At 34.0% G+C, this 15541-nt stretch overlaps 1 protein-coding gene across 1 annotated transcript; it reads right to left on the bottom strand.

Moving 5' to 3' along the window:
- Positions 1 to 2524: 2524 nt before the first annotated feature.
- On the bottom strand, positions 2525 to 3820 carry LOC107846165 (vicilin-like seed storage protein At2g18540). The gene is made up of 2 exons (XM_016690626.2): positions 3685 to 3820; positions 2525 to 2898 (listed from the first exon to the last, which is right to left on the bottom strand). Exons 1-2 carry the CDS (start codon positions 3818 to 3820, stop codon positions 2525 to 2527), a joined length of 510 nt encoding a protein of 169 aa, XP_016546112.2.
- Between the last annotated feature and the right edge of the window lie 11721 nt (positions 3821 to 15541).

Below are 15541 nucleotides of genomic sequence, written 5' to 3'. Positions count from 1 at the left end.
TCATATATATAGTCTTTCATAGACAATCAAATCGATCTATGCTACATCAGCTAATGACTATCGATGGACCATTAGAAACTTGTAGTTTGAAAGAAAATAATTAAATTACAAAAGCTTTAAACACACAATCACATGATTTGGGAGTAGTGAAAGAAAATAATTAAATTAAAAAAATTTCAAACACATAATCACATGATTTGGGGTTGGTGAAAGAAAATAATTAAATTTTAAAAAGTTTAAACACATAATCACTTGAATTGTTGAACTGTTGGTGACACTTAATAGACTGTCATCAATGTTGATCCATGTCAATCCCATATAAAAAATATACTTGTGCTTTGAGGGTCCATCAATTCATTTGGTCTACCGTAGACTTACACTTTTGGTCATGCATCGATTGATCTCTTGATCATTCGTAGATTGCGTAGATTTATGTATAAGGTTATAGGCCCTTACTAGCATGTTGTTTAAAAATAAATAAATTAATTAAAAATTAATGTAATGTGAATTTCTACACATATGAAGTAGTTTAAACAAGTCACATAATCATATTAGAGCTTATACAAATTAGAGGTGGTGAATTAGGGAGTGCATGGATGGGTAGTAGTTGAACAAACAATATCCTAAGAGTAATGTTTGTTAAAGCATAAGAATGTTTTGAGGATGCTTATTGTATTTGATAACTACTTATTCCACATAATTCTTCAATCACCACCCCCAAATCAAAAGAGTATGTGAAATCGGGAGTCGTTGAGCAATCAACATCCTCAAAACATGCTTGTACTTTGACAAACATTACTCTAAGGATATTTTTAGTTCAACCACTACCCATCCACACACTCCTTAATTCACCACCCCTAATTTGTATAAGCTTTAATATGATTATGTAACTTGTTTAAACTCCTTCATATGTGTAGAAACCCACACTATATTTATTTATTCATTTTTAACAAAATACTATTAAGGGTCTATAACTGTGTACATAGATCTACGCGATCTACGAATAATCAATAGATCAATCGATGCACGACCTAAAGTGTAAGTCTGTGGTAGATCAAATAAATCGATGGACCCTCAAAGCACAAGTATATATTTTTACTTAATTATTTTCTTTTAAAACATGTTATTCATGGTCCATCACTTACGAGTCTCTACGGTAGACTTTAATATCTCGTTGATGATTGACATAGGTCATGATCGATGACAGTCTATTAAGTGTCACCAATAGTTTAAAAAATACAATTACTATTTCAATGATAACAAACACTAATTTTGTACTCCTTAATGTTAACACTTCTTTTTACTTCATATATAAAGTCCTCCATCCCTCATTATTTTATTTCATTCACTTTTTTTTTATTTTAAAACTCTACAATGTCTCAAGCATCTCAAACATCCAATTCTAAAAAGACTCTAATTTGTCATTGTGGAAATATGGTTGTCTTGAGGACGTCACGCACGGACTCAAACCCAAGTCGCAAATTTTATAACTGTGAAATTGCGAAGGTGATTTGCGTATGTCTTTTATTAAAATCAAGTAAATCATTATGTAATTATTATGTTTTTCTAGGATAATGATGTATGCTCCTTTTTTAAATGGCTTGATGAGGTGTCACCTCCAAACAGTCCATCAAAGTTGAGTTCGGAATTCGAGACATCAAATTTTCATGGCGTGGAAAAATTTAATCTACTACAAAGGCTCCGAGAATACGAAGAAAATAAAAATTTCCTCATGACTTTGTTCAAAGAAATCGAAGAGCAGAGGGATCACTTGAAAGTATTGCTACAAGACACTCGAATAGAGAGGGATCAACTAAAACAAAAATTGATTTTGACCAAAGAAAGGAAGCATGGCCTAAAAATAATGTTATGTGGTATAATGCTAGTATTCGTTGTTTGGAAAGATGTAACATGGATGTAGTGAGATTGAATAAATAAGAATACTTCTATTTTTCTATAATGTTAATACTATTTTTCATAGAATCATAGTTGATCAAACTAAGCATCAAACTTAAAATCAAGTAGCATAATAATGATAGACTATGCTAGCAGTATATGAAATATTAAATATGCATTCTATAATGTCAACCATACACTGTATCACTTATGACAACACAATGCATATTCAAATTTCATGCAACAATACAATATGAAAACGGATTCAGTGCAGAATCATAACAACTTTCATAAAATAAAAAAATATTTTTCATATCCTAACAACAGATCATTCAACTCACATGTTTCTCAAATTAAAAAAGTCTTAAACATTAACAATATTAGCATTCAAATGTCTTTCTCTTCATCATCATATATGTTATCGTTGATGAAATCAACGATATCCATGACCACATCTTTTTTGCCTGCTTCTTTTTTTTCTTCTTTATTTTCATCTTTTTTGACTTCTTCTTCTTCTTTGTCTCCTACTTCTTTCTTTCCATCTTCAGCTTCTTCTCTTTTTTTTCAACATCTGCAGCTGCCGCTTCTTTCTTACCTTATTCTCCTTCTTTTTCAATATCTGCAGCTGCTACTTCTTTCTCAGTTTCATTTTCCTCCTTAACTTCTTCTTCTTCTTCTTCTTCTTCTCATCATCTACTGCTTCTTTCTCAACTTCTTCTTTGTCAGCTTCATCTTCTTCATCAGCTTCTGTAATTTTTTCAGCTTCTTCTTTTTCCTCGCCTTCTTCTTTTTCATCTGTTGCTACTTCTTTTTCAACTTCTTCTTTTTCTTCTGCAGTTGCTTCCTTTCCAGTTTCTTCTTCGCTCTTAACTTCTTCCAATTTCTTCTCCATCCTTCTCTTCTTCTTCTTTTTCCTCTCCTGCCATAATAGTGGACAACTCATCCATTTTGCTCTTTTTTCTCCTTCTTTATTCCAACCCGATTCACAAAGGTTCACATGCACTGTATCATCATATTACAAATTGTTACTAATATTTATAGTTGATGTTGAAAAAAAATACATTTAAATGCTTCTTTAGGTCATTTTTATTCTTTAGATAGTCCATGGTCAATTGAAATGTCTCTTTTCCCAATGGATAACTCTCGAAGAAACTCAAAGAATTGACCATCCGAATCAGTTTTGTGTCGCCAGCCTTCGTTGAATCTTTTGTAAGAAACATGGTGTGCAAGAACCACAATAAACAACACTTAAACTTCTACTCCCCATTCAGCTTATTCCCTCTAATCAACTGTAATTAGTTGTCCACCGTAATGTTTTTGTTTTTCATCACCTTAAAGCGAAAATGCTCCCCTTTTCTAACACCTTCTTCAATTTTGATTTACTGGTATATGATGAGTAGTTCAACCCTGTGATCAAACAAAACTCTTTTAAGCCAAAACAAGAATGCTTATTGTTCACACAAAACCATATCTCATGACGCATCTTATCGTTCTTAACACGTCACAACAACAAATAATGGACCATCTTCTCATTGAATTTAAGATGTTGCGGTAGGTTTCTCAAGTGTCCAAAACAGGATAACTTGAATTTTTTCTTCAAATCTTGGTCGACAAGAATTTGATTAAATTCTTGGTATGCAGCCATTCTTGATCTAACCGATATCTTCATCAAAAAAGATCCAACCTCATCCATTATAGTTTGAAGGTCATACCGCTCCAGGAAAATATACCTTGAATAAAATGGCACGAAAAAGGAATCATTATCCTATCAATATTATTTTTTTTCACTCTTTTCACTATCACCACTAGCACTACACCAGGCAACATCATCACTATACTCATCAACATATCTATTTATCTCCTTTATGGTCTCAGAATCTGACTTTGACTCTTCCGCTTCAGTTTTCTTTCTTTTTAGAGGCATTTTTAACTGTCTCATTTCTTCTTTTTCTACTGTTAGCAGCAGAACCAGACGCTGTACCAACTGTATGTTTAACACTGATTTGTTTTACCTATTTTTAACAGAATTTACACCTACAAAATAAATCTGTCATTGTCAACTCATAGACCATAGGTCTACTAACAGAAACAACTCAATGTTCAAACGAAAAAACTAAAATAACTAAGAATTACCCCACCATTAAATAGTTTACTACACAACAATATCATAACTGAACCAAAATCCAACATGCAGTATCAAATCTCAACTATTGCTAAAAATCAAACTATTGCTACAAATCAAACTAATTAGCTATTAATCTTTCAATTTTCACTATTTCATCAATCATATTTTAAAAGAATATCATACGCCTAAAAATTAATTTCAATCTAGGGCATTCTTATTTCATAGCTCACAAGTCTACAGACAGAAACAGGTTACTATTTGAATCAAATAGCCAAAATAACTCATAAAATAACAATTATCCCACCATTCAACATTGCAGTGCTAAAAAAATACCAGAACTAAATAAAAATTCCTTAACAAAAATTTCAAATTTCAACACCTTGATCGACGAAAAAATCTGTCAAAACTGCTGAATCAAAACTCAACCATTGCTTCAGAATCAAATTAATTACCTATAAAATTCTCATATTTTAATCATTTAATCAACCACATTTGAAAAAAAAATCCTATACTACATCACTACAAAATGGTTAATAATAAAAATGATAAAATGGATCTACGAATAATCGAAACTTAATTTTAACTAACCTTACAACGAAAAAATAAGCCCTTTACCATTGGAGAAGAAGGAAAATAAAAAAACAGCATTTGGGAGCAATGTCTTGGGAATAACGGGAGTTGAAAAATTGAAGAGGAGAGAGAGAAGGGTTTTAATTTAATATTGGAAGAAGTAGAGTGTTAGGTGTAGTTTATTTAATTCTCAAAGTTATAAAAATGCTGAAAAGGCCCCTTGGCCCATGTATAGACCCCACTTTTTCTACTTTTTGGACCCTAACCCTAAAAATTAAATGGAAAAGAAATTAAGTGGGTATTTGGCAAAATAAATTTAGAAACTGTCTTCTATGCCATTTTTTCTTTAAAAAGTATGTGTTAGTACTTTGAATGTACTGGCATGTAAAGCAGTAAAGAAAAACAGTTTTAATATTTGAGACTAATAAAGCTGGAAACTGAGACATGAATAATATAATCATAAATAAGGCTGAAACTCAAGTAATATAGGTAAAATCTTCTAAAAACATGTTTGTAAAACTAAAAAAGAATGACTAAAGTTTGAACAAAACTTAAAAATAATGTTTCATTAAAATACTCTTTAAATCGGTGGCCTCGGTCAATCATAAATTATCTTAAAATAAATAAGTTTTTTTCTTTTGGGGAGTTTCTCTTAACCGACATAAACCATGTGAGCAACATTGAGTCCAATGTCTTGCCAACATTGAGAAGAGTCGTCCTACGTAACTTACAGATCCAACTCTTAGCCGAAGGTAAACCTACGGTGGCAACGTAGTTATGGGGAATATGATCTCGGACTCATACCCAACTCGGTATTAAATAATCCTCCCAAAATATATTAGCTGCTCATAATATTGTCTTAAAATACTTTCCAAAAATCATGCTTGACTTAAAATATCATATCAAGAGTATACACTATATATAGATCTGTGAGCCTTCGCTCTAATTCTCTTTAGCTTTTGTTAATTTTAATTTTTCGAGATATGACATAATACATAAACATACCTTTCAACTTGACATCAAATCACATTTATGACCTTCAACTTTTGATGTGCACAAGTAGGCACTTAAACTTGTATAAAGTTGAACAAATAGACACACATGTCCGATGTGGCATAATACACGTGCATGTAGGACAAGAATTGGCCACGTAGGATGCCACATAGGACATATGTGTTTACTTGTTCAACTATATACAAGTTTAAGTGTCTACTTGTGCACACATAAAGTTGGGGGGTCATAGATATGATTTGAGATCAAGTTAAAGGGCATGCTTATATATTGTGCCTAAATTTTTTAATTGTCTTTTCAAGGCATGTTATATCATAAAGATTTTTGCAAATTTTTCATGAACATATACTTGAAAACTGTTAATCAAAATGTATAGAAATCATGAATAATCTAAAAAGCCATGAAATAGGTTTCTCAATAACTTTAAGAAAATTCGTAAACATTGCCTGAAAATTCAATGGACATGTAATGGAAATCGAATCAAAGGAAAGACTCCAAATTCATAGAGTACTTACTAAAAATCATAGGACGTTCAAAGAATATCATAAAGAAATCAAGAATTTAAATTAAGAATTTCAACTCCTAAAAATCCTAACATGATTCATGGCTTAAATGAAAAATATAACTTGAGTTGTGGGGAGAACAGGTTCCCACACGAAAGAATAATTTTACATACATGAGGAATCGAGAAACTTGAAGAAGCTTTGACATAATCTTGCTTGGAGATCCTAAGCTTTGATTTTTCTTGAAAATTTAGCCTTTCAATTTGGGAGAGAAGAAAAGGAAATAACTCAAGGAATTTTTACTATTTTGGGGCTAAATAGGGTTAAAATAATCAGACTAAGAGGTTACTTGGGGTATAAAAATCATAATGCCCCTAATATTAATTAAAAGCTGAAAAGTTTTCTCAGGATGTTACAATATCTCTCCCTTGAAATCATTTATCCTCGAATGATGGCTATGAACCGTTTTAAAGCTCTACAAGAAAGGAGTAGATGGTGCAACTTCACTTTGGAACTCTCTTATGACTCATACATACAAAGATATCATGAGAAACCTCATGTACGGAATCCAAATAAGGCCTGTATGCATGCACTATAAGATATGGGACTTGAGTAAACATGGGATGAAACATGAGGCCATGGAATAAGAATGGACTGCTCTTATCCTAAGCCTGACACATCCGTCAACCTTTAAGCTTATAAACATTTCTCCACTATGCTCCTCCCTCCAGACACTATACTTCATCACTTACAAATTATCTCTCATTAATATACACAAAACTACAAAAGTCTAAGTTTAGCTACATGCTCCTCCATGTTCAGGCCTACCTCAAAACTTCTACCTCTAGGTTCTCTATTCCTTCTTACTACTGCAAATTAGTATCCCATGATCTCCCATCAAGAATCTTCTACTCTCATTGTCCACATGCACCTCACCTGATATTCAGTCCTATTACTAAAATCTTTTCGTGGACATCAACATAGAGTCAAACTATAAAACTCCTTCTAACTATTACACATAACAATAACCTCATATCACTCTTTCTTTTTACTTATATCGTTAGACAGAAAAATTGTTTCACTATTATTTTTTCCTTAGCTCAAAATCTACTAAGTCCGAGCTGGGCTCCTATTCTCAAATCTAATCTATAAGCACAATATCCTGCATCGTTATGTATCATTTTTTACAAGAATGCATAAACTCTCTCTGAAAATTACAACTGAAGATAATACAGTTCTTTCTAGGACTCTTTGTTGATATCTTTCTTAACGTCCATCTTATATCTAAGATTCCCACAAAGGGATTCACACTCTTACTGTAACACCTCGCATTTTTTGAGCTAGAAAGCGAACCATCATTCCTATGTGCGTGAGCTCTAATTCCATGGTTTATATTTAAATTCATTTGTCATGATCCTTATCCTAGTGTATGAAGTGATTATGAGGTGAAAAACATTCATAAAAAACACTTGGATCAAAGTTGAGCTAAGAGTCATTCATTCATCCAAAGTTTGATATTCGACTCTACAAGGGTCTACTTTAAATGTGATAAATTTTAATACACATATAATTTTTCAGATCAATACCCACAAAATTTTAGATAAATGAATTATCTTTCCAACGATACCAATTTCGCCTAAAATCGATAACCTAGCAAAAAGTTATGGTATTTTTCGTGTGAAGCAGTAAGCCGATGCGATCTTGATGCGTCGCGTCGACTGTGCCCCGACACGAAACCTGACGCTAAATTAAAGTTATTTTATGCATTATTTCAGTTCCTGATGGGTCTAGGGGCATTATGGTTACTTCCCCTCACCCAAAATTTATCTATAACATAGAATTTCAGCCCCCAAAAGCCAAAATTTGCCTATTATTCACTCTTCCTCTCAAAATCAAAACCTAACTCCTTCCCCAAAGATCAAGAACTCATCTCTAGGATCAAGAATTCCAAGAAAACTGATTAAGATTCGGATTTCATTCTTCTAACTATGAAATCTAAGGTACGTGGGGTTTTCCTAAACTATATGGGCTTGTTGAAACCACTTTGAATAAGATTTAAAGTTATAGAAATCATGAAATTTTAAAGGGGTTTTGAAATTATGGTTACAATCTTGCATTATGAATTCTTTAATGATATTATTGTTTTAGTCTTGAGGCCTTTCCCCCAAATTTATTTGTACTCGTATAAATATATATGTATGAAATTGGGTTTGAATACTTAATTGAGAGCATGAACATATAGAATCCCTCTCTTGCTATGATTTCCCATTCTTTTCATATGATATGGATTATTTTGAATGCATTTTGAGAAGCATGATACAAATGTCTTAATTATTGTTTATGACTTGATATGATTTTGAATTGAAGATAGGGAGTTTCACATGTTGATAAATGTTGAAAATATATAATGAAAGAATTGCATGGTTTGACAAAAATACATGACCACCACATATTTATTGGAATGTTGAAAAGAGAGATTCTTTCCATAATTTGACAAATGTTTTGAAGTATGAATCTTCTTGAATTGTTTGAGGTATGGCGGTCCAAACTTTATATTTTGAAAGAAGAGACTATGATATGATATTTTATGGCTCAGAAACATGACTTGAAAGTCTTGGTATGACGATAACAATACAGATAGCGCCATGGTAATTCAGAACAGAACAGAATGCAGATTTTCATTTAGATTTTTAAATTTTGAACTTAGAACTGTGCATGTTTATAAAAGGTTAAAATTGAGCCTAAAGAGAGTTAGATGGTTACCTGAAGAAGGCATGATTTCAGAAAACTCATTGTCCGAAATCGTGTTTTGTCGATACGTATTATTATGTTCCCAAAGAGGAATTATACACTGGCCTAGTGCCCTGTGGCATATTATAACAGAAACTCCAACCCTTTCGGCAAACTTGGGTTGGGAGCTTGGCTGCCGAGTTAAGGGCAGATTCCATATAGCCCATGGACTGTTAGACTTGTAGGATGGACCACCTAGCTCAGAAGTAAAAAAAAGAATGGTTTTACATCTACAGATTTGCTTGAATGATCATTTAAGTTGCCCATTTTCACGACCCGAACCAGGGCCCTAGCCGTGACGGACATCCCGAACCATGAAGACCCGAGAGCCCTTCTAACTTGTAATCATATACACCATTCATATATAAATAAGAAATGCGGAAATAAAATCTGCTACAGAAACATGGTCATAATCTAAATTTAGTTTAACAATGAGGAATAAAATCCAATATCAACTAAACACCGTCTGAAAACCGTCTGCGAAATCTCTACTACATGATCAAATAACAACTGTCTGAAAACTGGGACAAGGAGCCCAGTAGACCAAAACTATAATAAATAATAACTGTCTGAAAGAAACTAGGCCTTCTAAAATATAGAAGGCTCACCAACTAGTACTCTTCACTCCTGTCTGATGAAATCTACCACTTATCAAGACCCCTAGACTGTGCCTCAGAACCTGAAAGGGAGGGAGGGTCAGTACAGATGTACTGCTACATAGAGAAATCCAAAATAAAGCTTTTATATAAATAAAATAGTTGAGAGTTAGTCGTAAACATGATGAAAGATATAATTTCTAAACACATGGGCATTTTTAAAAACATAAAACCTTTCTGTCATTGCAATTTCTGATCTTTATATTACTTCTGAGTTAGGTGGCACTCCCTTACAAGTCTGATATTCCACGGGCTGTATGGAATCCACCATTGACTCAGTGGGGAAGCCCCCAACCTAAGTGTGCCACAAGGGTTGGAATGTCTGAGTCTGATACGCCACAGGGCACTAGGCCAACGTATAATAATATACTCGAATCGGCAAATAACGATTTTTGACAATGAGTTGTCTGAACTCATGCCTTCTTTGTAGAACCACCTAAGCTCTCTTTATGCCCAATTTTAGTCTGTTCTGAAGCATGTATCATTCTAGTTTTAAAATCTGAAAATCTGATTTCAAACATGTATTCTATTCTGTTCTGAATTACCATGGCATTATCTGAGTTGGTGTCATCATACCAAGACTTGCAAGTTCTATTTCTGAGCCATAATGCATCATACATGATTCTTTCATCAAAAACTCAATTCAAACCACCCAAATATGCAAATAGTGTAAGAGATTTCATGTTTCGAAAGCATAAGTCAAAACTATACTAGGACTATTCAATAACAATGTGGTGGTCATGTAATCTTTAACAAATCATGCAACTCTTTTCTTTTTATGATTTTTCAACATTCATCAATATAAACAACCCTCTCTTTTGAAATCAAAATCATAATCCAAATATAACATTACTCACGATATTTCATATCATGCTTTTCAAGATGCAATCAAAATAATTCCTAGCATATCATAAGTAAAGGAAAATCATAACAAGAGAGGGATTTTTCATGAGTCATGCTCTCAATTCAATCATCAACCTTAAAATACATGCTTACATATATATATATAATTTTAAATCAATTTGGGGAAGGCCTAAAGACCACAACAATATCATCAATGTTTCTAAAACATGAATATATTCATAAATCCAAAACTCTTTTCTTAAAATCATGATTTCAATGCCCATGAGATTTTTAGGAAAACCCCACGTACCTTAAATTAAAAGATTTTGAATGAACTCTAGCTTTTGGGATGTTATATGTACGATTGATGGGTGCTTATTGTATCCCTTGTAATGGAGATTCCGAATCTTGAAGAATTAAGAAAATCCAGGGTTAATCTTGAGATATATTGATCTTTGGGTTGAAACCCTAAGGAGTGTTCTTGGTGATTTTGAGAGAAAACAATGTTATTTTGGTGTTTGGAGGATTTAATCCCGTGCTATGGCTGAATTGGGGGTGAAAAATATCACTTTTACCCTTAAAAACGTGAAACAACACCTGGAAATTGGGTGTGTGTGTCGCACGCTAATCGCGCAATGCTACTGTCTCAGTCGCAAAAATGGCCATAACTTTTTGCTCGGGTATCGAATTTTGGAGAAATTAATATCGTTAAAAATATAATTCGAAGAGATTTCATTTGATATATATTAGGCCCTCTAATTCATTATATACAAAGAGTTATGGTCGATTGAAGTTGACCCAAGTTTCGACGCTCACTCAAACTCGAATGATAGGAAAGCTTTCAACTCGTCCTTGAGTTTGGGGACCTCTATGATCTCCATTCATGCCCAAATAGGTTCCCACACTACATAATTTATTAACATGCCAAATTTGCATAGGATTTATGGCTTTTGGGTCATCTATGCATAGAAACGATGGTTTTTGTTCTAGCTCGAAATACGGGGTGTTACATTATCTCCCCCTTAGGATCATTCGTCCCCGAATGATGGGTAGGAATGTTGAAGTCTTAAAGGTATGGAATAACATGGACTTGATATGTCTTCTAAGAATGAATATAATGATCTAAAACATTTAAATTTCCATCATGAAACTAAATTCTGAGCTGACTTGCCCTTACTTGCTTTAAGGAGCTGATTCATGCTGAGAATTTAGGATTCCCTTGAGGTGTTCATGATCCAATCATATGTATCGAATTGAGAAGTGATAACTTATGTAAGTACAAATCTTGAGACAATAAGATTTAGATCGTACAAAGGTATTACACTGTCTGAGCTAAAATGCCTAGAGAGATTTGAGACTATGCGCTGAACTCTTATGAACTGAGTCATAACTAAATAGCTGAATCTGAAACATGATGTTCGGACTGAACTGAATTCCCAATTTACATGGATGGAATAAATTATCTCTTGGGATGGTCATACACATAGGACTTCGGATAGTAGGACTGGGTGTAAAGGTGGAAAACCACAGTAACTTGTCTGCCTGACTGTTAAACTGAACTGCTGGTTATACTGGTTGAATTATACTGGAAACTTATACTTAACTGGAGTATCTCTTCAACACTCTTTCTAAAGAAGTTCTAGTAGCATTCGGGAGCAAAAAATCTTGGGCATGAGTTACACAAGACACCCAACTAAGGAATCACAATAGTGACACTACTATATAGCATGGAATATAGACAGATAACTCATAAACTAGGATAGAATTACCAAGCCTTAGGCAAAGCAACTTCTTACTTTCAAGCTTAGCGCACTTCTCGAATACTCCCTTAACTATATTATTCCCTTTAAATACCATACTCATTTGATTCAACTTAGAATTCTTATATGGGCATTGTTAAATCTTTCTACTAATGCCTAAAGTAACATAAGTCCTTTCACCATGATCAAGCCTAACTTCCAATCACAAAATACAACATGCCACACCACAATACTAGTCTAAACCATATGATTCAAGCTTATATATATATATTTATATTGAGATCACACCCTAAGCATATCGTGCCTTACCACTTCAATGACTAACTCTAACCTCTTACTATGGATTCACTAGCGCATATTGAGTTCCTCCACTTAAATCTCAACATGTCATTCAAGCCTATCCTTATAACCACATATGAACTCCAAGGCAAACACCCATAAGGACATACTTCACATATTCTCTAATCCACTATCAATATAACTCCCATGCGCTACCCCAAGAACATACACACACAAATTTCCACTAACCATCACATATATCAAAGACTTGGCCCCCGATCTTACTTCACACTTATGGCCTTATCTAAAACAAGCATACTATGATCTTCCATTAACAAGAAATATTTACTCATCACCTCTATCATCACATAAGGAGGAGTCACTAAAAGGTTAGAACATAAGACCTTGAAGCATGGGAGGATATTATACGAGACTTGACACTTAACTGAGGCCAAAGGAATAGGAAATCAATATCAGGGATTCATCAAAGTGATCTGAATTGGGACATACATGACTATAAGTTGAATCTCGCCAATCATAAAGAGTATAGCATAAATTATGGGAACTGAGCACATTGTAAAGCGTGAGTACAGGAGTCATGAGCTGTATGACCTCAATTTGAAGTTCATAACATATGGAATGTGATTTCGATTACTGAATGAACTAGAACTCCTCATTTTAGAACTGGAAAAGCACGTGATTCTCTATCATATACATGAACATGAACTATGATCAGGGAACTGAAATGTAAGGCACGAGTAGGTATTGGGATCACTAAAAAATACTGAGATAAGAATGGGTTGAGTCTCACCCTCACTTTCTGATGTTCTATATCATACTGACATTATTACTAGAATCTGAGAGTCTGACTTGGTTACTTCTTTTATCATCTCCCCCTTAGCTTTAAGTCATCATCTTAAGTTCGAGAGATACCTTAATAGACTCTAAACTGAACTACACTCACTACACTCTAGGGTCTGGAATATGACAACACACGTAATTAATAGAACTTAACCCGAATGGCTACACCTGGAAGGGGAAACCCCGCTGCTAATCCTACCTTCTGAGACACACTCTATCTTTCTATAGCTCCAATAGTCAATCACATAATATTTGAACACTTACTAACTTCGAATTCTCGTAAGTATTTCTATAGTCGGAGTACACACCCTAATAGTGCTTCAACTCTTATTTCTGTCGGTTCAACCTTCAAAAATTTAAACTTAGATTATAATACTTAATCATGGATATCACCAAGCCTTCGATGAATCATACTACTAGTCTTTCTCCACCTAGCAACTCAATGGTACTACTATGTCCACTAGCCACATGCAATATGCAATAGTCTTAGAAAATGCCACAACACCATATCACCTTGGGTATACTTCTACCTCATATATATAACATCATACTTTGTTACTAATCAAATAAACTTAATCTATTGCATACACCATTCAAGCCTATTAGATCGCTTCCATATAACTAGTATCATTAACCAAGAAATCATCACATCCACCTTGATGGACATCAACTATTAAACTTAATGTCTAGTGCTACGCATGATTTACAACCCAACCTGACACATAATTCTCACAAAACATTCATCATTAATCTTAAGACACTATTCTTACAACCACATTCTACATTTGAAGTCAAGTCTATAGTCTATCATCAATCATCTACCAAGTACCTTCATCAATAACCTATAATTTTCTTGCACGACAAACACCGTCAACAACTCTTTTCATACTTCAAGTAAATAATAATTCACCTTAACTAATAACTCCTTCTCTACCTTACCTTCTACTAAACCATCACAAAGGGACGTATCACTTTATTACCAACTCAATCTCATGTAAAAAGATTCGGCCATACATATATTCAATAAATCGCCCTTACCACTTTTCTTGCTATTATGCCACTAAACCCTAGTTCCAACCAACACAAGAACAACAAGATGAACAACAAGTTGCTAGTGAATCAAAATAGGCCCCACACGGCTCCACTAGACTTTGATTTTGTGTTTTGAATAAGAAAATGAAATGAATAACAAAGCAACTATGATAGTGAATCGAAAGATCCCCACTCGGCTTCACTAGACTTTGATTTTTTTTTTTTGCAAAAACACTATGATAACAAGATTACATATTACAAGAGATAGAAAATTGACACACAATATTCAATGATCTAAGGATACACATCTTACTATGTATAAATAAAAATTTGAGTCAAACACTTCCCCCACAGACTACCATACAATCCATACATGCTACTAGCTACCACATAAGCCTATCACTATAAAGTGGTAAATCATCCTCAAACATCGGTTATTCAACTAAAATATTAATTTACACAAAAGTCACCCTCACTCTGACTTCTAACTTTGTGACTTCATATCACCAACCTCTTGGCCTAATATCACTACCAATAGGTCATGACACCGTCACTTTAAATTATACTACTACTCGGGTGGAAATACAATTCCAATATTCTGCTACACATTATTCCCCCTGAAGCATGACATCTGCAACATAAATTTTGAAAAGGACTGAATATACTTAATACTACAGCTGAAAAGCACGATTTCATCAGAATCAAAGTTCACACTAGAATCAATACACCTTGGAGTACTAACGGACTCTTCTCGAGTCCTTCCACAAATTTTAAACTCTTATATAGCTTAATCAGAAAGGACCATACCATTTAGACTCTAAATTTCTGCACTTGAATCACCCCAATAATCAGACATATTTGAGCACATCAAAGTAAGGAAAGAATTGGGATGACTTTACTCCCATCTGGGCGACACCATAGCATAAATTAGAGTATGTAAAAGGAACATTCTGACTCCATAGCATGAACTAAAACATGAAGAAAGAGAGACATTCCTAAACGCCAAGTAGCCTCCTGCCTATAAGTGTGGCATGCTTCACACCCATAAATAAGACTCTACCCGACGCGATTTCGCAGACACCCTAGGACCATGAACCGTGCTCTAATACCAAGTTTGTCACGACCCAAACCAGGGCCCTGGCAGTGACGGACATCCCGAACCATGAAGGCTCGAGAGCCCTTCTAACTTATAATTATATACACCATTCATATATA

This window comes from Capsicum annuum, unplaced genomic scaffold (assembly GCF_002878395.1).
Source record: "Capsicum annuum cultivar UCD-10X-F1 unplaced genomic scaffold, UCD10Xv1.1 ctg3585, whole genome shotgun sequence".
Lineage (NCBI taxonomy): Eukaryota > Viridiplantae > Streptophyta > Magnoliopsida > Solanales > Solanaceae > Capsicum > Capsicum annuum.
Note: the sequence above shows the minus strand (reverse complement) of the source record. Positions and strands in the feature narration are given on the sequence as shown.

Bases quoted from the DNA above. Each gene is read 5' to 3' on its own strand.
- LOC107846165 (XM_016690626.2), bottom strand. From the start codon at position 3,820: ATGCCTCTAAAAAGAAAGAAAACTGAAGCGGAAGAGTCAAAGTCAGAT. The intron at 2,899-3,684 runs GTGAAAAAAAAT...ATGATGATACAG, and splicing joins TAGTGGTGATAGTGAAAAGA to TGCATGTGAACCTTTGTGAA.